Raw genomic sequence first — 24,767 nt, 5'->3', positions numbered from 1 at the left:
AAATGTTTGATAACTATCCGGACATTATAAAGATTTCACATGCGAAATTTCAAAATTTTCTGATGCATAAAAGTATTTTTAATCTGAAAATGAATATTACTTTCCATGAGAGACAGGCAACATGCAAAAAGAAAAAACAGACACGAGAAAAACATTGCTTTACAAACCTTAAGATGTAACAAAAAAAATTAGATATCTTGCATATGAAAGCATTGTAATGTTTACTGATAATCTGCCAAATTTTATAAACATACGCTTACTAATTTAAAAGTTATAGCATGAAAACTATAACAAGCACAAGATGGTTACGAGGTTGGTCCAAGGGACCGAGCCTATGCTGAAAGAGATAATGGAAAAGTTGCAATTTTGAGAAACTTAACTTTTTCTTTTAACTTTATCAGTTTTTCCAAATAAATAAACAGTCACATATTTGGTCAACCAGTAGTTTTCTCTATTTTCTAGTGAAGCTCTCTTAACCATTGGATCATCAAATTTAACATTCTATTAATTAATCTAGAAAGTCTTTTAAATGCTGATATACGAAATTATATTTCTTTTTCACAGAAAATCTGTCTGTTCATTCTTCCACATAAATATTGATAAGATCACCTCACATTCTACACCTTACATTATACCTAACTGAGTAGACTACATTTTTGTTCCGCAGTGTTATGTTGGTAAATTTCAGTTATGACCTGAAAAGTTTTTTTTTTAGTGACGTAGCTAATGAATGTATTATGGCAAATGATTTTATAATATCAGAAGCAGTTTCCATGATTATTCTGTTGGATTAGAGTGTCATTTTTATGACTGGTGAACATCTAGTACCATTATCGGTGTCAGACCCCAGGTTGCTTCTACTAGTCTGAGTACTGGAGTGAATTAACAAACTTCTTGTCATGGTACCAGAATGATCTTCATTGGCCTTATTTTGCTGGGATAATCCCAATCTGGTGTCCCCTGGTGGGACAGCGGTAAGTCTTCAGACTTACAATGCTAACATTAGGAGTTCCATTCCCCTCAGTGGTCCCTGCAGATAGCTCGATGTAGCTTTGCTATCAGAAAACCCATGCACACTCAATCTGGTATTAAAATTGCCTTTTTATACAATCAGTAGGACTACCAATTCAGATCCTGGGTTCACCAGTATGAAAACTAGGGACAGCAGATAACTAATGTGAGGTGTATATAATACGTAAAATAGTGGTTAAATTTAATAATAATAATAATATGTTATATTGCCCACTCAGTTTTAGTATTTAGTATAACTACTCACTGTATAGAAGAGTTGTAAGTACAGGAAGCTACTAGTCTCTATGCACTTGGAGTGGATTAACAAACCTTGGCTACAAAGGAACATACTACAATTACAATTATGTAATAACTTCTACCACAAGAGCTGCTAAATGTGTACAATAATAATAATTACAAATAATATTAAATAAAATTAATTATGAATAACAGCCAAACTTCAGAAAGGTTCTGTGGTCTCTGCCCTAGATTAGATCATCAGTTGGGTATCCTCTCTGCTAGCAGTGTTTTTTGCCCTTAACATTTGACAAGGTTGGGCTTGCTTAGTGATATTACCAAGCACTAAAGCAAAATTGTCACAGGCTTCATATAACATGCCTATCACATTTGCCAATGTAGTAATAACTATCTAATGTTACATATTAATCTAACTTAATGATATATATATATATAAATAACTAAAATGCATATTGCACTATTTGAGTTTAATACTGTAAATTACAGACACAAACTTGTGTCATATTTAGTATGTGGCAAGTTCCAGCTAGATGTCCACACAGCAACAGTACAACCTGTGTGAATATATGATTGCTAATGTGTCTGATCCAGTTACACCCATTTCAATTGACCATAATATTTGAGGGTGATCTTGCTGAAACAAGTCTGCCCAGTAGCCAGTCTTGAAGGGGGATGAAGAGTTTTTAACGAGAACTATCCAAAGATGATCAGTTTTTAAGAGTGGAAAGATAACGTAAGAGAATTTAGCATAGAATTTGAAGAAATTTGAAGATAACATATAGTTTTAAATCTCTTTGGTGTGATAAATGTTTGGACTAGTGTTTCGAATATGTAATATTGTTAACACTTCTGTAGTATCTAATTATGTTGAAATGTACTATGGGAGTAAAACATAAAATCTGTGTAACTGAAAGAACGATGTAGGTCTGTCAGTCTGTGCCTGTATGCATGCTAGCTCCAGTATTCTTGTTGGCTAATCATTCAGTGGTATTTTTATGTTTATATGAGTGCAGAAGTGAACAATATTTAACATGCATTATTCTGTACGATACTTATAACATTAGCTTTCAAGACAGTTTTTTCAGTAACATAAACAAACATGTAAGGAAACACATTAAGTTAATTCTTTCTTTTTTGTGGTTTATAAATAACATAATACCATTACATCTAACAAGTACCTAAAAATTGAGAATTAGGCCTAAAGGTTAAATATGCTTCACACACGAAGTACAAATATACATGCTATATAATAGATGGTAATTAGCCTTAATGGTAACTTACACAACTTCATTAATTTTTTATGATTTAGAACTAGCATTGCACATAAGAAAATAATTACAGGTTTCTGATAACATAAAATGGGATTTAGACACACACATACACAAGAAATTTACAAAAAAAACATAGTAACAATTGACTTTTCACTTCTTGATACTATAATTTTAAAAATTCACTATTTTATAACATTGTTTCATCAAGAGCTCAATCAAGAGTAAATCTCAAGTTCCAATATGGTATATTACCACCTCTCACATAAATATCTATTCTCATTCAGTGCTGCCCACTATATGCAAACATTTTTTGTGCATACCACAAGCCTTGAAGCTCCCACTCATCTGGAATTGACTGATTTCAATGCATCTTGCATACAAATCATCATGCAATAACCCTCCACCAATAAGAGTGCAACATACTCTCTTGATGCACATGACTCTTTCTATTCAATTCTACCGAACTATCACTATAATTTTAAAAATTCACTATTTTATAACATTGTTTCATCAAGAGCTCAATCAAGAGTAAATCTCAAGTTCCAATATGGTATATTACCACCTCTCACATAAATATCTATTCTCATTCAGTGCTGCCCACTATATGCAAACATTTTTTGTGCATACCACAAGCCTTGAAGCTCCCACTCATCTGGAATTGACTGATTTCAATGCATCTTGCATACAAATCATCATGCAATAACCCTCCACCAATAAGAGTGCAACATACTCTCTTGATGCACATGACTCTTTCTATTCAATTCTACCGAACTATCACTTCTCATTTGGTAGTACTTATGTTGTAATGTTTAGTTTGTGCTCTGTTCAAGTGTTTCATTTTAATATTTTTTCAAATCTTTGTATTAATTTCTATCAACAAGTTTACTCTTTATTATACAATAGTGATATTTTTAACTTGTTGAGTTATTCCAAAGTGGAATTATTTTATGTTTCTACCTGGTTACAAAACTTATTACTTCATTACGAATACTTTTTATTTCTATCAGCCAACACAGTTGTGTTTGGTAATTCATTTTGCATTATGAATTCTATTACCACTTCGGAAGTTATATGTTCTATCAGCACATTTACACAGGCTTCAGGTAGTGGTACTCTACGGGAAGATTTTTGGCTTTCTTTCATTAGGAGATTGATTGTCCAATGAGCTGTCTTTTGTCGGGCCTCGGCTCAAGTTTGGGGTCCCACACATTTTGACATACAGTCCGCCGACTTTGGAAAGATAAAATGTTATACTGTTATGGTTTTGAATAATTTTATTTTTAATATTATTATCTGTGGTTCTTAGAGTTCTATAATGTAAGTTTCGTTAGATTGGTTGATACACATGGTCCACTTAGGTTAGAAGTTAGGCTTAATTGTATCTTTTTTCCTATACAACTGATACCAGGGTCTTTATTATTTTAGGATTACCTGTAATTAATCTTACTGGTAAATCAGTCATTCGTTTAACTATATTGTTTTTCTTCCATAAGTAACGTATTATACATAGGTTATTGTTAATAATACTATACACTTATTTCATTTTATAAATTAACGTTTATTTCATTTCTGTTATTATTTATCTTTTATACTTCTTCATTTTAACTTGGTTTGTGTGGAACCCTTGAGCTGGGGTTTGCACCAAATTCTTCTCCTGATATTGTACATACTTATTGTTTGGTTAAGATTTTATTTGATAACTTAGTAATATCCTTTGTCCTGCACTTTTCGATTAGGCTTAACATGTGTCTGTTATTTTTGGTTTACCTGTAGTTCTACTGTGTGCATTAATTGCTAATTAGGTTAAATATCTTGTTAGCTTAGGCTTAACGAGAGTCTGTTAATTTCAGTTTACCTGTGGTTATACTTCTGGGTTAATTGATAGTTAGGTTAACTATTTTTTCTTCAACACATAACATCTATTATATATATTTATTTCACTACACAATTTCTTACCATTCATTTTGTTTAATTTATACTTCTTACCCTTAATTTCATTTATGTGGACCCCTGGGAGAAGGGGTTCATCCTACCTGCTCCCAATATTACACGCCTTCCTTCTATAATGGCTTAGATTTTGACAGTTTTCCTCCACCTTTAGTATTCTAAGCTTCTACTGCAGAATCTGCTATGCCTATCTCAGTTTTTTGTTTTAGTCACATTTCACAGTATACTTCCCTTCTCCTGACATTGTTTCATGATGTTCTTTGTGTTTCTCCTTTGAGAGTGGGTATTTGCAAGCCTTGTCTTATACAGGCTTTAATTCATTTTGCCTTAGCTTATCATCAGGTAGATTTTCTTCTTGATTTTATGTCCTTCGGATCTCTGTTAATCCTATCCATTTTCTCCCCCACTTAGTTTTTCAGTTTCCTATTACCCTCTACTCTTCTACAGGTAATGTTTACTTTCCACTTCCTTTCTTAGGTGTTCCGTCTATATTTAGGATTTTCATGGGATACCTTTTCCCCTCCATGTTGGGACATTTGCCATCTTCAGTTCTTTCCCTCCACACATGGCTTCTTTCTTTTGGGATCTTCTTGGGTGGGACACTGCTGTCTGCTTACCATCCACTGCTAATAGGGACTTAAGATCAGATCTTTTTCTCCAACGATCCATTTTTTTGGGGCTCCTCCTGTACATTTAGCATCATGTGGGGTATCTGCCATGCTATTTTTAATTTTTTTTAGTTGCTCTTTTGTTTCATTCTGAGATATTGTCATCTTTATTCTTTTACATGTCCTGCAACTTCACATCCTTTATCTATCCTTCCTGTGGGTCCATTTGTCTTGTATGCTTGATGCTGTTTGGGGTTCTGGATCAATTGTTCCCACCTCAGTCACTTCATGGGTCTTCTCCATTTTATTACGTAGTCTTTGATCACAGTTGGATAGGCAATTTCTGCAAGATGGGGAATGCACATGGTACACATTGTTATTTTCCATTCTCAGGTCCCTATTTTAGGTTGTTTTACCACGTACTTTGGTTCCAGTTTCATGCCTTGCCCTTTGGACTTATTTCAATTCCCTATGTCTTTTGTGGTGGAATGGTCTGCATTTTCCCAGACTTCCACATTTTGGGGAATTTTATCAACATCATTCATTGAATGTCTAGCTTCGGATAGCTCCTACCTATAGGGTTAGTTTTAACATACTCGTATACCCCTTCCACTATCAGCTCGGGTAGTTGTATTTTTCAGTTGGATATCTTTTTCGTGTTCCATACCTCACTCTAGTCTCTTTGGGATAGATATTTTTAAACACTCCTCCATCTGAACCATCCATTCTCTCCCTCAAATGCATTTGAGGGAGTGTTCTGTTACCTGAACCATTTATTTGATTTTAATCTTAATTTTCATCCTTCCCTCTTCATTTATATGCATTGATAGTTGATCATATCCCCTATGATGTCAGGATTACCACTTTCTCCTTCTCTTCTGGATTATTTTCCTTCACTGACACTCATCTCCAGAGGTGGGGATGTGGTTTGATCAGTAGGAGGCTTCAGGATAATGGTCTACAGGAAAAATGTCTTATCACCTTCATACCATGGCACTTCCACCACTCCAATGTGCTTTCATTAACTCTCTTCTTCTTGTCCAAATTTGACTAATCTTGTTTCATTTCGATTCTTCAATGGTGGTGGCTTCTATCATTTGCCAAGGGGGCTCTCATTCTTGTTCCCTTTGTGATAGACAGTGGATCTCCCTTTTTGAGCCCACACAATTGACATACGTCGCCTGGAGGGTTGTGTTCCAGGTGCTTTTGTACTCGTTGCTGATTGACTTTCCAGTCCCATCACACTTTCTCCCAAGGTGTGACCTTTCGATCCTCCAAAATTGTTGGTGGCTCTGCTTCCTATTTGTTCTGGAATGATTTTATTAAACTTCATTTTCGTGGCTCATGTGGTATATTCCTGTTGACTTTTTAATTTCTTACCATCTTCCACATTTCTTCTCGGTTGTATCCAGATGACCCTCTCTGTCCAGTACATGTTGTAGGCTGCTTCATTATTTTTTGGCTTCTTTCCATGGAATCCATTCCCATGGTTTCCTTCTCTTACTCCACTTCTTTGTATATGATTTTATTTTTCTTCCTCCCTGATCTATAGGATTTGGTTTGTGATTCGATTGGCCTTGTATCTTTCTTCCTGTTATCAATTCCTGGTGTCCTCCGATCATGCACCTTCTCCTTTCCTTGCATATTAACCCTGTTGTCCATTGGAGGTACTTCTTCTGTTGAGAACTGGGACTACACCTCATACATTCATCTCCCATTCTCTGCTTTGGGTAGCTGTTTCTTCCTTGTTAGGGTACTGTCATCCACCTGTTGCCATACTTTACCTCTTCATGAGACTGTGACTGGGTAATTTACCTTTAAGTATATATACCTCTTATTTTTCAGGGCATGTCCCTCTTTTTCTTTCTGGATCCTGCTCTGTGTAGTGCCTGTCCAAGTATACTTAAACTGGTAAAAGCTTCACTGTAAGGTCATGATGACTAACAATTATACTTCCATGGCCACTAAATGCACACTGCTGAGATGAGGTATCCCACAATATCACTTGCAGGTTTATTGTGATATACTTGTTTCATTAATATGCCAGTCCTGGACCATACTCACCCATGGACTACATGGGTAATGCAGAAGGGGATAGCTGCCCATTCCTGCCATGCCTTGTATTGAATAAATCGGTATGGTCTGCTTTTGAAATTAGGGTCACTCATTTCACTGTCTCAGGCATTGTCATTCCTCTGGACTCTCCACCATGCTTTCTCCCCCCTTTTCTTCTAGTGGAGTTTGAGAATCATTACCACTTTCCAGTTGCAACCTGCTGAGGTGGTGGACCGCAGAGGCATCCTCCTGAAAGTGTTAATGAAATACAAATTATATATATATGTATATATGTATCTACTAAATATAAATAAATGATGATAAAACCTTTCAGTTAAGAGTAGGGCAGTGGTGTTCTGCAGGTGTCGATGACGAGATTTTCTCCATTATGTAACACTGTAGTGAACTATCAAAATTGCAATTCACCCCTACATTGATGTTGGTTCCCAGTGGCTGGGTTTTGGATTTAGAGTTGAACCAATCAACATAAGTCCTCACATATGTATCACAGATGTCTCTATTCCCCCACTTATTTCTACTCTTGCTACTCCATCCGTGTTGTGGGTCACGATGGTGGTACTTGCAGATTACTACAGTTCTTTCCCTTCTGCTATCCCTCGAAGTTCTTATTAATCTGAGGGTGTTACTGTGCTTGGGTCAGTTTTAATTTTCAGTGAAATGGTTTATATACACAGACATATTTTTGATGCCGGATATAGGGTTCCTGGATCGATCAATCAATTTCTCACATTGTTAGCATGTGTCCTGTTCATTGGTCGTGGGGTACAAAATTCCCTTCAGTTTCATGAACTTGAAGTGAAGATGAATTGATCCTTTTTCCTACCCCCATATTGATGTTGGTTCCCAGTGGCCAGGTTTTGGATTGTAATTGACTTACCAATGGTATGATCCTCATCCTACCTCCATGTGGATGTTCCCAGCGGCCTGGGTTATGGATGTAGTTAACTTGTCATGTATTGTCCATTGTGCCCTGACCAATCTACACCTGGAGGTACATCATTTTACTCACACCCACATGTATGTAATATGGGATTGAGATTCATATATTGTGTGTTTTGGATCCTTATCCAACCATAGTTCTCTCCCTATTCTATGTGCTGCTCCTTATTTCTGCCCATATCTGCGACACCTTTTTGCACATTGGGCGAAGAGTATACCTGGTACAGAAGTGGTGCTGTCTCCCAGATATGATCTTCAACTTAAGATCTCTTCTTTGGGAGTGTTCTTCAGATGCTCTCTAAGGATGCTTCTTTCTTTCCCTTGCACCGGTCCCTCCGCCTGTTGAATGTGGGATTCTAGCTATTTTTGTGAGCAGAGGAAATGTACCGTATCAGAAGTTGTAATTTTCCTATACTGAAAATGTATTTCCAATAGGTACTTACCTCCTCTCACACTGAAAACTGGTACTTCCATTTTCTGCCAAAACCTTTGAAGTGATAGTTTGGTAAAATTGAATAGAGGGAATCACATGCATCAAGAGAGTATGTCACACTTTTATTGTGGAGGGTTGTTGCATGATGATTTGCTTGCAAAATGCAATGAAATCAGTCAATTTCAGATGAGTAGGAGCTTCAAGGTTTGTGGCATGAACAAAAATGTTTTGTATATAGAGGGCAGCACTGAATGAGAATAGCTATTTATGTGAATGTAGGTAAGTACCTATCAGAAATACATTTTCAATATAGGAAAATTATAACATCTTAGTCAAAGAGGGTGTTTATCCAGAAAGATGTGTATATACAAAAAAATGTGTACAAATATATTTCGTTTATAGTCATTCCATGCTTTTACCCTACATATAGTAGCAGATGGTCATAATTTTATTTGAATGAACAAGTTGGATCACACTTTAAGCTGTGATTGTATTAAAAGAGTGATAGTCAGTTTTTTATCGTGGGTGGTAGGGTGCTTCTGACTGGCTGCCTTCCCTCTGGTCAGTAGTTAAAAATTAGGAATTGGGCAGATAGCTTTAGCAGCTTTGCAATAAATACCAATACAAAACTTTGCATATTTATGGAGCCCCTAAAGGAACATTGGAAATACAAAAATAAGAGAAAACAATTTTCTTTTTAGAATATTAAATTGTGCACCATTTAGTAACTCATATCAGTGAGATGATCACATGTAAAATGGATGACTTTGCAGTTGTGGATGGATAACTGACAAGTTTTTTTGCTCTTAAAATTAAGTATAAAGATATTATTATAAGGTAACTGTGAGGCATTTAAAACATGTTTTAAAATCTTGGAGACATTTTGCTGAAAAGGTATACAAAAATACATGGGCAGGTAGAAGGTCCTGGACAACTACATGGCTTCAGATGGATGTACAGAGTTAGTAAGTTAGGTACTCATTACATACTCCTAGTTAGTCTAATTAATTACTAGGTTCATTTTTTAGATCTGATGTAGGTATGTAACTTGCTTTGATCTGAAGTTAATAATGAAATATAACCCATATTCCGGGCTTAGTACCTGAAATAGCAAAATAACCATTTTATTTTTGGTGATCCTCCCTGTACATTGATATTTATATTATAGAATGAAAATTTAATTGCATAGTTTTTTCTTAGTCACACATGCATAAGTACCATATGAAAATTCCAGGAAGGACATTAATTGACTTACTCATTGGTGCCTGTTTGTTAAGATTTCAGACACTGTTAATTGTCAGTGTTGGGGAAACACCAGTTGACAGAGCATGTTCAACAGATGCTGTCAATCATGATATGTTTTTTCCTCAAGTAATTTTATCTTGATTTCTTTGTTGTTTTTGTAGCTTTACGGTACAGTGAGGTAAGATACATTTCTATGAATCTTTATTATATTATTGTTATAGATTTTACATCAGAATAACGAGTATTATTTCTGTGACAGGTTGCCTGTGCCAAACAAATCTAGTAGCACTCCAGTAGTAACAAAAGCAGATGAACAGCCATTAGTTTCTTGGGAAACTGACAGGTGAGACTGAATGTATAAATGCTGTTAGTTTAAAGTTTTATGTCTTCAGCAATTTAATCTTGGTATTTTTAATATTTAATGATTGTGTATTAATGTAAAAACAATCTTCAGAATATTGTTTTATGATGTAATTTTCTACCATTTTCCTTGTACTCAAACAGCAAAATTTGGTGAATTGGACTAATTTCCTCAAAAAGCACACTTTATGATTATTGAGAGGAAGGTTGATTTCTACACATAAAGTTAGTGTATAACAATATCTTATAAGGTTTTAAATGTACTATATTGCAGATAGCTATTGATGCTAAGTTCTTTTAGATACACTAATAAGAGTTTGTTTATTAAATTTTGATAGCAACTCTGTAAAAAGGTTGTGATATGCAAACTTTGTCCACTTCTCCACATACACACATTATACACATCACATTCATATCATTCAAGGTATGCTGTTGCTCAAGTATCATATCATTTAAGTTTTGTTATATTGGTTTATCTTTCTTTTCAGTAAATGTGAAATAATTTTACATATAAGAACAAAGTACAAGCATAATACAATAATATTCTGTACATGTTACACTTGGAAGATGGTATTAATAAAGAGGAAGCATTTTTACTACATTGCTTGAACACTATGTGAAAAAAATTCACATTGTAATCCTGATTCTACAAAGTGTATCTTCATGAAATTTGATAAACTTTTAGAAACTATTACAAATATGTTGTACACAAAAAATCAGAATTTCTAAAGATTTGTTTGCAAATTTACTGGATCAGTCAGTCTCGTAGTCTGACTAGTCTGAGTGTAAGGTGATTTTCGTTTAAGAATAAAGATACATTTTTTCATTTTACAGTTTTTATAATTCATTTACATAACCTCTAGAACTTCCTAAAGTAATATTAAAAATTTTTGGTACAACTTTATACTTTAATTCTTATTTTCTGTACCCTAACACTACTGTAGCAAAATCATCTGTAACAAAAATTGAAAAATATAATCAAAAATACAATTGTAATTATTTATGTTATGAGCTTTAGCCCTCTTACCTTTTCACAACTGCTTTCATTTAATTTTATTGTTCTTTGAACCATGTCTAATTACTGGTGTGGCATGTGTATTTGACTTTCTTGTTCATATATCACCCAAAAAAATCTAAAATGGGCAACTGAATACAGGGAACTGAAGATGGAGAATTTATTTAGATATTATATTAAGAAATTGAAACTTAAATAATATTAAAATGTAAATTACAAACTACATTTTGATGCTAAGTTTATTAGCATACATTGATAATTAAATTTTGAACCTAATTCTGTTAAAAGTTTGTGATATGCACTTTATTTATAAAGCATTTATGCACAGCATTTATACCCTTCAGTACATGCTGTTGCTGAATTATTGTTAAATTAATTTCTCCTCCTGTTCAACAAATGTGAAATAATTTTACAGATAAGAACATAGTAAAAGCATAATGTAGTAGTGTTCTGTATGTGTTACACTTAGAAGATGGCATCAATAAAGAGGAAGCATTTTTCCTGTATTGGTTAATAAATACAAGTGTAAAAAAACTTGCGCTATACTGCAGATCTTTTTTTTAACTTTTAATTTGTCTATTATGAATTTTAAAATAGTGGTTATATAAAAATTATTTTTGAGAACTATCTTTTATCTCCCACAAATCACTGTCTAAGAAACCTTTAATTTAATGCCAGAACTCATCCTGTGTTGTTTTAGTGTACTTTTAAATTGAAATCTATAAGGAACAAATTAAGAGGAATGTGAAAAAAAGGATGTTTCTCCTACCTTTTGCCAAATCAGTAACTTATATGTTTTTGTGCAGCTCATAACCATGTATTATACTTGTGTAATTTATACAACAGTGAAATTAAAAATTATTTCATAGAGAAACGAAGAAACTTAAAAAAATAGAATTCCCAAATTAAATATGTTTGTAAATGAATTTGAAAAATTCTGAGTTCACTTCTTAAACTTAAAATTTCAAATAATTGTTTTAAATTGTGTTGCTGTTGATGTAGACAGTGTGTTTTGTTTTCAAGATGACTTAAAAGTAACATACATTAATAGTTGATCAGTATCACAAACATGTGAAAATGAAAAGTATGCTATTTCTTAATAAAATTACATTGTATTGTCTACATTGTTTTAGAGGTTGCTGTAAAGTTCATAAATTATTCAAGATATATATAATTTAAGATTTTTAGAATGATTCTTTTACTTTCTTAATACATCACATCCTTTTCCTCTTAAATTTAGCCTGTTTATAATATGTAAATAAATAATTTTATTACATGTGATGATGTTAAGGTGTCAGTAAGCTGATAGTTCAAATAATACTTTATATTTCTTGTATGAAAAAACAACAACAAAAAATGTAAAGAGTGTATACACGTATACTTACTGACCAGCATATTAGAAACTATCTCAGAATAGAACAGACTTCACTTTATGTTTACACAAAGTGGGTATTTACATGTTAGAGAAATAAAACCACCAAGGGTCTTTCAATACAGGTGGTATATTGTACGAGCATCAATGGATGGATACAATAGAAAGGATTTATCAAGCATTGAATGAGATTTTATTGTTGAAGATCAACTGGCAGGTGCCTCAGTTGCAAGCACAGTCCAGCTGCTGACAAATCTAAGGTCACTGTTTCTCAACTGTACACTATGTTGTTATTAAATAAACAAAATAAAACGTTTGTCTAATAATGGAAACTGTGCTAACAAATGGAAATGGGATGAAAATATTGTTCAGGCTAAAAACTGCATTAATTGATGGATAAACATTTATTTCCACCAGATAATTGTGTAGGAGACAGCAATCATAAGAAATGTCTCCAGTGGTGCTTAGATAATTGAGATCGAACTTATATGTAATGTAATTGTGTAATGTGCTCAGGTGATTCACACTTCATGTTGTAGTATAATTATGATAGGGTCAGAGTGGCAAGAACACTACTGTGTAAGGTTCTGGGAAGTGTTGAAATGTTGTATGGTTCAAGTACATGTTATGAATTAGACCTTCTGGTTCCTCTAAATGGCTGTATATCTGCTCGTGACTACTGACCACTCTGGCTGTGAGCAGGCACATTCCACAGTACTTTTGTACAAATACAGATGGTTACTTCAAAATGATAATATTACTAGCCATAAAGTTAAAGATTCTCACGATTGGTTCAGTGAGCCTGTAAAGACTTACAACATTTACTCTGGCATGCACGGTCTACAGATCTCAGTCCTACTGAGAATCTCTTGGACATTTTAGAACAAGTAGTCAAGAGACATACACCATTACAATCAACTCAACCTGAATTGAATACTATATTGGTTAAGAAAGATAAAAAATTGAAGCAGATACTTTCCAGACACTTCTGGAATCAATGTAAAATCAAACCATATGGTGGCCTAATACATTAATAGGTTGGGGTTTCAAGTATTTGTGTTTATGTTTATACATAAAGTCTGAATTACAAAAAAGGAAAAAGTTTCTTTGCAGATGTTAAAGGGTTTGTTTTTATATCATACCAGATTTTTTTTTATTAAAGACTATTCTGTGAACTACATTTTGCTAACCAATTTATAAATGTTGTAATCCTCTTTAGAGTAGGTTTATGTGTAATTTAGATGAACCAGATCTTAAACTGTGTATTAATGCTATCTGCAGCTGATATAATATTTTCATATTGTAATTAATAATTAGAATAATAAGCATGTTATTGTAAAACTGCTTTTTAAGTAGAATGTTTATTTAATTTTTCTTAGATTTTGATTATCACAGAAATGAAGCTTTGAAACAAGTTCAGGACAATGCTTGTAAAGAAGGTATTGCAGTAATATACTCAAATAGTGTTATTGAATGTGTAAAAATGTATAAAAAATAAAGATCCCTCATTTAGTACTGACATTTTTGTCACCTGAAAACTTGGACTGTAGACATCCAAAGACTTTGTGTATCACTTGATTTCTCTCATGCACTTCGTTACAGCTTGCAGTGGAGTTAGTGATAAAAAATGAATTACATTTGACGACATCTTACTTTAAGCGTAAAAAAATAAATACATATACATGTCACTGAACTATCAAGGCTGCATAATCTCTGTTTTAACCATGATAACTTTAAATAATAGTATGTCTAACTATGCAGCCTTTCTGAACAAAGAATACCTTAACCCTTTCATTGTAGGCAGGTTAAAAAGCATTTTGTCACAATCCTTTTAGAGTTATTTTCAAAATTTTGTTAAATAACTTTACTATTACTTGTGTCAATGGAATTGACATCAAAATGGAGTTTATAATTCAAATTTTAATATTATATATCATTGAACATGTACAGTGGTTAACGAATTAGAAACTCAAATTTTAGATATAGACAAGCTAGAACATAAAATAAGAACCTCCCACCTCTCTTATTTGCTGAAATATCATAATATATTTAGCCAATTTAGTAGAATGGCTCCTCCCTCTACTCTATTCTTTTAAAACCTTTTGTCTAGTCTCAACTACTTCTTTTGACTAAGTGTTTACTACCAAGATAAAGAGCAGTTTCCTGTGTACATAAATCTAACAGTTGTCTGTAAATAGCTTGAAAGAAAAATTTCATCGAAACTGTTGAAGTGCGATGACTAAGTTGTTGCTCTGAACAGATACAAGATTTTTTTCAGTCATATATACTTTGTTTAGAAACCCTGATAAATTACAGGCATTTTGTGTGCACAAATATAGTAAGTTGATAATTAATTTGTTTTCTGAAATGTATGTATGAAATTAAAATCTATTCACCCTCCACTTGGAAGAATAAACAAGGCTTATGGTGAGGCTTAGCACTTATGACACAAGCACGTAATTTCATAACACTGTAAGTCCTCAAAATCTTTGTTTTTTGAAGTATTTTTTATCTATTCTTCTGTTTTAATAAAAATAACTAAAATTTAACCATTTGTGAATAAAGAGTATTAATTGTGTGATGAATAATTTTGCTAAAAGGATTTGGTTTTGGTTTGTTTTGAATTTTGCACAAAGTTACACAAGGGCTATCTGCCCTGTCAGTCCCTAATTTAGCAGTGAAATACTATAAGGAAGGCAGGTAGTTATCACACCCACCGCCAACTCTTGGGTTACTTTTTTACCAATGAATAGTGGTATTGACCATCATATTACAATTCCCCCCCTGGCTGAAAGGGCGAGCATGTTTGTTGGGATGGGGATTTGAACTCGTGACCCTCAGATTGTGAGTCAAATAACCCTAACCACCTGGTCATGTCGGCCTGCTTAAAGGGAAATAGGATTTTATAATGATCTGCACAAATAATATCTTTGTATGCTTATACAGTATACCACTTAATTCCAAGCATCCCAGAAGGATGACCTGTACTCAAACACGTGTGCTATTTATTGGATCGACTCCAACCGTATAAGAAACGTTTCCCCAGATTCAAAGTGCAATCTTATTACTTTGGAGACTTCTTATTGTAAACACTGGAGGATACATAAGCTAATAAGTTCCATATCGTGTTCTTGGAGCAAAGGTTAAGTGGACTTATTTCTTTGTGTGTGCTTTGTTGTTCTCGATAGTATCATATTACAATGTCATGTAAACAGTCTGATGATACAGGCAAAGATCTGTTGCTTTAATTTCATTAAATTTCTATTTAAGTCATTGGGAGTAAAATAAACACAGAAAATAAATGTGAAATGTGTAGCAGTTCTAACTATCAGTAGAAGTACTTTGAAACTTTATGACCAATAATAAAGAAAAAAGGGCACAGCTGCTCATTTTATTTGTGATTTTACAACTTATATTTTTTATTATGCTTTGGTGATTTATCTACTGGCTGTAGAATCAAATCTGTTGTTAGGGTAGAGGTAATAACAGCAAATATAAAGATTTTTAAAACAAAGAAAAGTATTTATAATCTTAATTTAAAACTCACTTTCACTTGGGCTAGTAAAAACAAAAAGTTTGATATATTCATGGAGAAATCTTCAGTAAAAATACTTCATTAAAAATCTGATTTTTTGGGTATAAATGACATGTAATGTTTACTAAAAGTCTACCAAATTTTATGAAGATACACACACTGTATAAAAAATTATACTATGGAAACTATAACTAGTATAAAGTGGTTACAAGGTTGGTCACTTCGAAATACCCCATGTTGAGAGATTTAATAATTTGTCTGTCAAGTAACTATATGTTGAAAGTCTTTATGTTAATCCTATGTGCGTGGGTGTGGTTAAAGTGTGCATGTCCCAATATTTTACAGAGTTACATTCAAAATTTATTGAATAACTTTGTTATTAATGTATGTCAATACACTTGCTATCAAAACATAGTTTATAATTCAAATTTTAATTTTATATAAGTTTTAATCTCCTAACTTCAAAGGCAAGTACTTAAATACCTTTTCAATCTTCACTTCTCGGTATCACATGACACTTCTTTGCTCAGAATGCACATTTTAGACCTCCTTTCTGCCTCTGTATAGTCTACTGAGTTTGGTATAAGTTACATTCCTAAAATATAGGATTTATTATCACTTATAACAAACTTATAGCCTTTAATCTTCTTGATTTACTGAGATATAAATGAGAAAGTTAGAGTCATTGCTACACTTTCCTATCATATACTGTCTCTCAAAAAATGTGAATAATTCTCTCTGACATTTGCATTTGGATTATTTATAACCAATAGAAAGAGAAGGTATTAATTTAGATTTATGAGCTAGTTCATTTAAATAACAGTTTTTCAGTTATTGAGCCTACAGGTTCGTTGCTGCTATTACCAAGATAACCTTGATCACTTAAGGGCATTATTTTAATACGTGTATAGCTTAGAAACTCAGTTAAATTATAATAGTTTTGGGGTTTTTTTTTGCTTGCTAATATTTTGTGTTCTAAGTTGCATGTTTGAATTTTTAAATAATTTGTGTAACATAAATATCTATTATAAGAAAAGGTTAAATTTTGGTGAGACATCAAAGACTGAGTACAAGAGCTCATATGTAAGTGTTGAATTTCTTGTTCTGTGTGTATATTTTTTTATTTATTGTTATAAAAGTAACTAAAATGGAAAATTAGAAACTTATGTGGTTAGATAAAAAACTTAAAAAATAATAATAATTTCTCTGCAAAGTATGTATGCACATGAGCTGCTCTTACATTATGTCATTTGATACTTTGTTTACCATAAAATCAGATATGCTCCCATCAGGTAAGTTATTCCTTTGTTACACTAGTTTAATAGTTAGACATAGTTCAAAAAGCAATAAAATCAGTAAAATTAAATGAAAGCATCTGTGAAAATATTAGAGTCCTGAAGATGTTAGGATAAATAGTTGTAACTACTTGAAATTACTTTTGGTTTTATTTCATATTTTTTAATTTTTCTTAGAGATGAGTTCTCTACGATTAGTGTAGAGCAGTGTTTCCCAAACTATGTTCCGCGAAACACTGGTGTTTCGTCCGAGATTGATGGGTGCTCCGTGAGAAAATCATGATTTTAAATTTTAATAAAATAATTAACACTTTTTGTATGATCATAGCTTATTCTGAAATATTTTCCTGATAATATCGATTTTGCATTGAAGAAGATTTACAGAAGATGCCATATCTATTCTTCATAATATCTTAGTGGGGAGGTTTGTACCTAAAATATATTATAAGCATATAAATGTAAAAATTCATCAATATGTAATTTGATTAAATAAATAAATGAATAATATACAAATCCAGAGGGTGCTGCATGTGCAACATACTCTCTACACTGATATTTCACATTTTCTTTTTCTCAGCTAAAAAGTGTTCTGTAGCCAAAAAAGTTTAGGAAATGCTGATGTAGAGAAAATAAATAAAGTATAAGATTTTACACCCAAAAAAATTGATATTCATTATGAAACTGTAAGTATTGTTACCCTGTATGTGTATGGTTAAACAACCATTTATATTGATAGCATCAACTGTTTTATTTAATATGCTTTCTCTAAATGCTGATATTCTTTTCTGCAATGATCATATTTTATACAATGTTGAAGTGACTGAAACCCTTTTTGTGAACAACTTAATTTTCATGGTAATATTACTGTATAATATTTCAAGATCATTATTTATTTTGCTGTTCTAGCTTTTCACTTTTTTTCAGAAGTGTTTTGGAGGGGGGCTTCTTCACTTTTAATGTTGGGCACACCAATTTTCTTTGATCATCAAGTTTTCAGTTTATATTTAGTTTTAGGCATGTGTTTAATTTTTTATTAAATCATTTTAGTATAGTGTCTACATTTTTTATTAGTGTAATATACTTATGAAGTTGTGCTAAGACTGCATGTTTAATGTATTTATAGTGAAGAAGAATATGAATTTCATACAACCTCAAAGTCTGCCTCTAGGGAAATCACTCAGCAGCTCATTCAAGATGGATACAATCTTGACCTAACACCTGATGATGAAGACCTAGACTTGATTCCTCCAAAACCTTTAAACCAACGGTGTGTTTGTTGTGGGATGACTTATTCTTGTGTTGTTCAGTAAATCAAGCAAATGCCTGATGCTGTCTTCCAGAAAAGCATACCCTTATGAAGGTTGTTTACCAGCTTGTGCATTTAGTATTATGCGTGTTGAAAATTCTCAGTATTCTGAAATAAGTTTATTCCAGATATTAGTGTTAATATATCTAATGAATATTTAATTTTCATTTCTTTAAGTATCAAATGTTACTCTCAAGTAATTTTTTGTACAAATTATTTTACTAAGTGGTTATTTCAAGAAAGAAGCACAGTTTTTGTATGACTTATTTCCTTAAAGTTATTCAACTGATTTTCTTTACGTTGTATATTATGTATTTGAGTACACAAATATGTACATACTTAGTATGTGTATGTTAGAGAACATATTTGATCTAATGAAATACCATTCCAGAACTAAGATCTTTTTAACATTACATGGAAAGTAAGTTGTGTGTGTGATGTTTTTTGTTTACTACATGTGGAAATGATAAATTATAAGAAATCATGTCAAAGTATGTTATTGGTGCTTGATAATGATACTAAAGAGCACCTAATTGATGCCTTTTTACTAACATTACATAGTACTAAGATATGAAAAATATTTTACAAATAACATTGGAATATACTGAATAAAACAATAGATATATCTGCTATTTCCGATACAGTACGTTACTTCTTGTAACAGATATGGCTAGTCTCTTTAAGTCCTGCTCTCTACATGCAAAAAATTTTTTGCATGCCTTAAGCCTTGAGCTCCAATGTACCCCACGATTAGTGGGGTTCAACTGCATCTCACATGTAAATCATTATGCAACAACCCTCCACCACTAGGAGTGTGATACATCCTCTTGACACGTGACTCTCTATATTTGAATGTACTGAACTATCGTTTCTCATTTGGCAGTGCTTGCATCAAGATGTTTTTCATTGTGCTCTACAAACGTTTTTTTTTTAATTTAGTGAATTTTTTTTTTCAATGTTGATTGAACTGTTTTGTAATTTATTCTGAAGTGGAATTGTTATTCTCCTTTTTCAAATGTTTGCGAACATAAGAATAACTTACTTTTTTTTTAGTTTTTTATTTGTTCTAACATTGTTGTGCTTGGTTATTCATTTTTAATAATGAAGTCCAAGTTACCACTATGGAGGTAATACTATCCACCAGCATGCTTACACAGACTGCAGGTGGAGGGAACTTGACTATGGAATTATCAGCTCTCATTCAAAGAGAGATTGATTGTTATATAAGTCAACCATCTCATGATGTTGCCCATTTTCCTCCTGAACATGCTGAATCTGTTCGGAAGGATGAGAAATTTGACAGAGTTTTCCTCCACCTAATTTTGCTGTGTCTTCCTGTGCCCCTACTGCAGAAACAGCTAGGCCTAATATGGATTTTTTTGGACATGACTTCTCAGGTGGGTTCTGTTTCATCACTTTCCTTGATTTTTTATAATCTTCTACCTTCCTTGTTGCATGATATCGATCCTTTTAGTATTTTGTGTTTCCTCCTTCCCCAGATATTAGGGTTCATGCAGAGCATTTTGTATCTGAGATGCATGAGGATGCTCGTATGCCTTGCCCTGCACGGGCTTTGAATCAGTTTGCTTGAGCCTATCATCAGGCTGCATTTCCATCTTTTGATTCTCAATAGCTGGTATCACATTTGCTCATGTGGGAAGCTAACCCTGATCATCCTGTTTGTTTATCCCATACCCAGTTTTCTTGCCTTTGTCTTATCCTATTGACTCTTCTATGGTACTTCTCTTCCATCAACCTCCTTTTCGAGGTGCTGTACTGAGATCCTGAGGGTTTAGTGAAGGATACTTTCTCCCTCAGTACCTCCACATTGGCACGTTTGTCTTCTTTGGCCCTTTCTTTTCACATGTGGCTTCTCTGTTGTTGGGATCGTCTGGAGAGAGATGCTGTATTGTTCCAAGTTCATTTACCATCTACTTATCTTTGGGACTTATATATGGTCCCCTTTCTCCAATGGTTTGTTTTCAGGGATATTCCTGAGACTAGAATCCAATGTGGAATCTGTGAGACAGAAATCGACCCTTTCATTTTTGGTTGATTGTTTGTCTCATTCTGAGCCTAGACAATCCCCTATTACTGTTTTCTATCCCATTCCTTCCCAGCCGTTACCAGTTCCTCCACTTGACGTATTATTCGACGAAGATGGACACATCACCAACAGTACCAGTGACTATCCCGTGGGTTTTGGTCCAATTGGGGTTTGCTTGTTCATCTATGGTGCAATTTCACCACAGATCTTTGGGTTATTTAAGTATTAACCGAGGGACTTGTCATCCACTTCCTTTTCCCTCCTCCTATATCTCGGGTACCCATATCCTTTCCGTTGCCTTGGGATCCTACCACTGGTCAATGTCTGTCCGAGGCAGTAGAGAATCTTCTCTCCCAGAAAGCCATTGAACCTGTACTTCATTTTTATCCAGGTTTTTATTCCAAGCTGCTTGTGGTACTGAAGAAAACTGGGGGACTGGTGGTCTGTGATTGATCTGTCCTGCCTCAATCAAGTTTTGGTTTTGCCTCACTTTACCATAGAGTCTTTTCTCACCCTCATGTGGGCTTTTTGTCCAGGTCTATAGATAACCAAGATATGTGTCTCGAATGTTTATTTGCATATTCCTATATATTGTCAGTTGAGGTGCTATATGTGCTTGCTTCAGTCCTGTATGTCTTTTGTTGAGTTGTCAAGGCATTTACCCAACATATGCATGCTCGGGGGTTGCACATACACCATCACATGGAAGAATGGCTTCTGTTAACTCATTCCAAATTGGAGGTTGCCAATCTCACTCATCTGCTTCTTTTGGAGGCAGCTTGTGTGGGTTGGTTAATCAAGTTAATCAATATTTTGTCCACTTGGACGTCTTTTTTAACACTCATCTAAGTCAGGTCCAACCTTCTCCACTTCGACTCCATTCAATGTAGCTTTCAGTTCTTCACGCTCTTCCTACACTCTGTCCTCACGCCTGGTTTTTTCCCGTACTTGGTGAGGAGATCCAGATTATCACAGTGAGTTGGTTCATTTTTAGCATGTTCCATTCATCCCTCCTCTATGGACGTTTATCAACATAAATGGAACCTTTTTTAAACTATTGGCATTTCAGTCAGGGATTTTCGCCTGCTTGACCCACTCACTTTTCCTCACTTGGCTGTTTGAACAGGGGACTTTTGTCTCCTCGGTCACGGGTTACTGGGCTGCCTTATTCCACACTTTTCATTTTTCTCTGTACTGTAAATTTTTATGTCTCCTACCCTCTCACTATCGTTGCATTCCTTCTGGATTAGTAGACCTCTTGCGCACTGTCCAGATTGGGATGTCAAAACGGTTCTTCACTGCATTATTTTACTTCCATTTGAACCTCTGCCCTTGTGTTTGATTTTTCACTTATCCCTTAAAACATATTTCCTTCTTCTCTTGGCTTGTGGATGTCATTGGTTGGATTTATTTACCATCAATGTTGCATGTACCCTGTATCATTCTACATATGTTCTCCTTTATCTGGATCAATCTTTTCTTCCCAAAATTTTGGCAGCTTGTTAAGGAAATTCCTTCCATTTCTCACCTATATTCCCAAACTGATCTGGATAGACTGCTATGCCCCATACATACTCTTTGTTGTTATATTGCCTGCACGGCTCCCGTCCATGGTACCCATTCCCACCTCTTTATCCCGTGGCAACTATCCTCTGTTCGTGACCTTTCTCTTTCCACCTTTACCAATTGGGTTTGGCTTTTAATTCAATTAGCTTATTCTTCCTTGTCTCCTTCTTCCTGTAATTTGTTTCAGGTGTCTTCTCACCAGATTAGGCACCTTACTTTTTCCCTGGCATCTCATCTCTGTTGTTCACCTATTCAATGTGGGATTCTAGCTATATCTGTGAAAAAAGGTAATGCACCATATCAGAAGTTATAATTTTCCTATACTGAAAATGTATTTCTGATAGGTACTTACCTCCTCTCACCCTTCCTTCTTACTGAAAACTGGTGCTTCTATTTTGTGCCAAAACTTGAAATAATAGTTCGGTAGAATTGAATAGAGGAAGTCATATGCGTCAGGAGGGTGTTGCACTTCTATTGGTGGAAGGTTGACACATGATTATTGACATGTGAGACTCAATTGAACCATGTTGATCGTAGGATATGTGGGATGGGAGCTCAAGACTTGTGGCATGTGAAACAATTTTTGCATATAGAGGGCACCACTTAACAAGAATAGCTATATCTGTGAAAGGAGGTAAGTACCTATTGAAATACTTTTTTCAGTGTAGGAAAATTATAACTTCCTAAAAAAATAATTGAGTGTGTAGTATTTATTTGCATTGTATAAAAGTTTGGACATACTGATAGAAGTACATGTTTTTATTATAGTATGTCCACAATTAAAAGGACTCCTAACATTTCTATGAAGAAAAAATAAATGAGGTATATTTCATTGAGATTTCTTGAGAATTTGGGCATATTCGAATCAATAAAATCATCAGAGCTGAATTTGACCTTCAATGATTATTGACGTTGGTAAATAACAAACAAGAATTTTGGAGGAATTTGTGCTGACTGTGGTGGGTGGTTATGAGATTACAAATTTTGTTCGTTATTTACTAGAAGGTATACAAAAAATGTTTGTGTATCATAAATATATTAATATGAATTGAGTTTCTCATATTAAACTTTAGAGATTTAGAGTATTTCTCTATATGATTTTGAAAGAAATGCTTATAATACTTTCCAAAACTATATAAGATATAATTTAATGGTTTTTTAGAGAGCATCTAAAAACAATGATACTAAAACGTTATTAAAACTAGAAAACTAATATTCTTGAAATTGGAGAGATTGTGCAAATCACTGGCTTTAACAATGATTTCTTCCTCAAGATTAAGCCTGTTTTAATTGCACAAGTTCTTTTCTCCCTTGTTTTTTTTGTTTATTGTGATATGACAAACAGCATTACTTTCATATTTGTAATGCTGAAATACCGTGCAATTTATATAATAATAATTTCTATATGTTATAGTATTTAACTATTATGCTTTAATTATAATATTGTTACAAAAAATTGTTTTCAAACTTACCAGACAGTGTAATGTTTGTTATATTTGTACTGCATTTAACAAAGTGTGCGAGATAGTCATTTTATATACAATTTTATATTTAAAATGGTACAACTTAAGATTCAGAAGTTAAATTTCTGTGAGTGTAAGTTCGCTGAAAGGCATGTCAGAAATCAACTTCATGTGAATTAAACATTCATACTTTGATAAAGGATTATAGAGACTTATTAATGTGCATCTGGTACAGATGTTGTGTACTGGGACAATACCAGCAATTGAAACTGTTGTAATTTATTTATGAAACTCATCTGCTGGAAATTCTATTTAATGTGAATATTTTGAATATAATGATGTTTCTGTATTGTCTACACTGCAGTAGTGATTGACTAAAAGCACTCATTTGAATTAATGTTATTTTATGGGAAGTAGTGCTTTAGATTGTATCATTATGAATCACATTCTAGTCATTAAATGTGTAGAATGCACCAAATATATCAAAACTTAGATCACAGATTGCCAAATGTTATCTCTATACTGTACCTTGTTTTATTTTTGATAGCCTTTTGCATCCAGGTCTAGTCACGAGGCAGTCTTTCATTTATAGTCTGATTTATCTTATTTTTAGTTTATAATTATATTATATTATTGAGACTGTTCCAGTTTTTCAGTAAAACTTTATCTAGTAGACTATTATTTTAACAGTAATTTAAAACATACAGATTTAGAGAAAATGCATGTTTTTACATTCACGTTTTTAAGTTTATTCCAAAAAACTACACATTGGTTTCTTCTTTTATCTTTGTCTATATTTTGTTTTTTTAGAACTTATAATGTATTGCATGAAAGTACCATTAAATCAGTATACTAAGATATCACGTTGTCTCCTTGTTGCTGTTATTTTGTGGTTAATTTGTCAGAGATATTATTAATAAGATTTTTTTAATATAATGGTAGGGACCTTCCATTAATTACATATGCATTTTGCATACAGTGTTGACTTCTCAACCCATTTAATTTATTTAATCACCAACT

General features: G+C 33.4%; 1 protein-coding gene across 1 annotated transcript in view; it reads left to right on the top strand.

Annotated features, from left to right (window-relative positions):
* LOC111085382 (protein FAM219A-like) overlaps nt 1–22,649 on the top strand; it is a 44,802-nt gene extending 22,153 nt beyond the window's left edge. Inside the window, exons 5-6 of the mRNA XM_022383674.1 lie at nt 10,048–10,131; nt 18,489–22,649. Of these exons, the coding sequence (XP_022239382.1) occupies nt 10,048–10,131; nt 18,489–18,675 (271 nt within the window). The 3' untranslated portion in view covers nt 18,676–22,649. The remainder of the gene's footprint in view (nt 1–10,047; nt 10,132–18,488) is intronic.
* Nucleotides 22,650–24,767: the final 2,118 nt, after the last annotated feature.

Source organism: Limulus polyphemus, unplaced genomic scaffold, assembly GCF_000517525.1.
Source record: "Limulus polyphemus unplaced genomic scaffold, Limulus_polyphemus-2.1.2 Scaffold359, whole genome shotgun sequence".
NCBI classification, from domain to species: domain Eukaryota; kingdom Metazoa; phylum Arthropoda; class Merostomata; order Xiphosura; family Limulidae; genus Limulus; species Limulus polyphemus.
The sequence above is the reverse complement of the archived record's forward strand: the minus strand, read 5'-3'. Positions and strand labels throughout refer to the sequence as shown.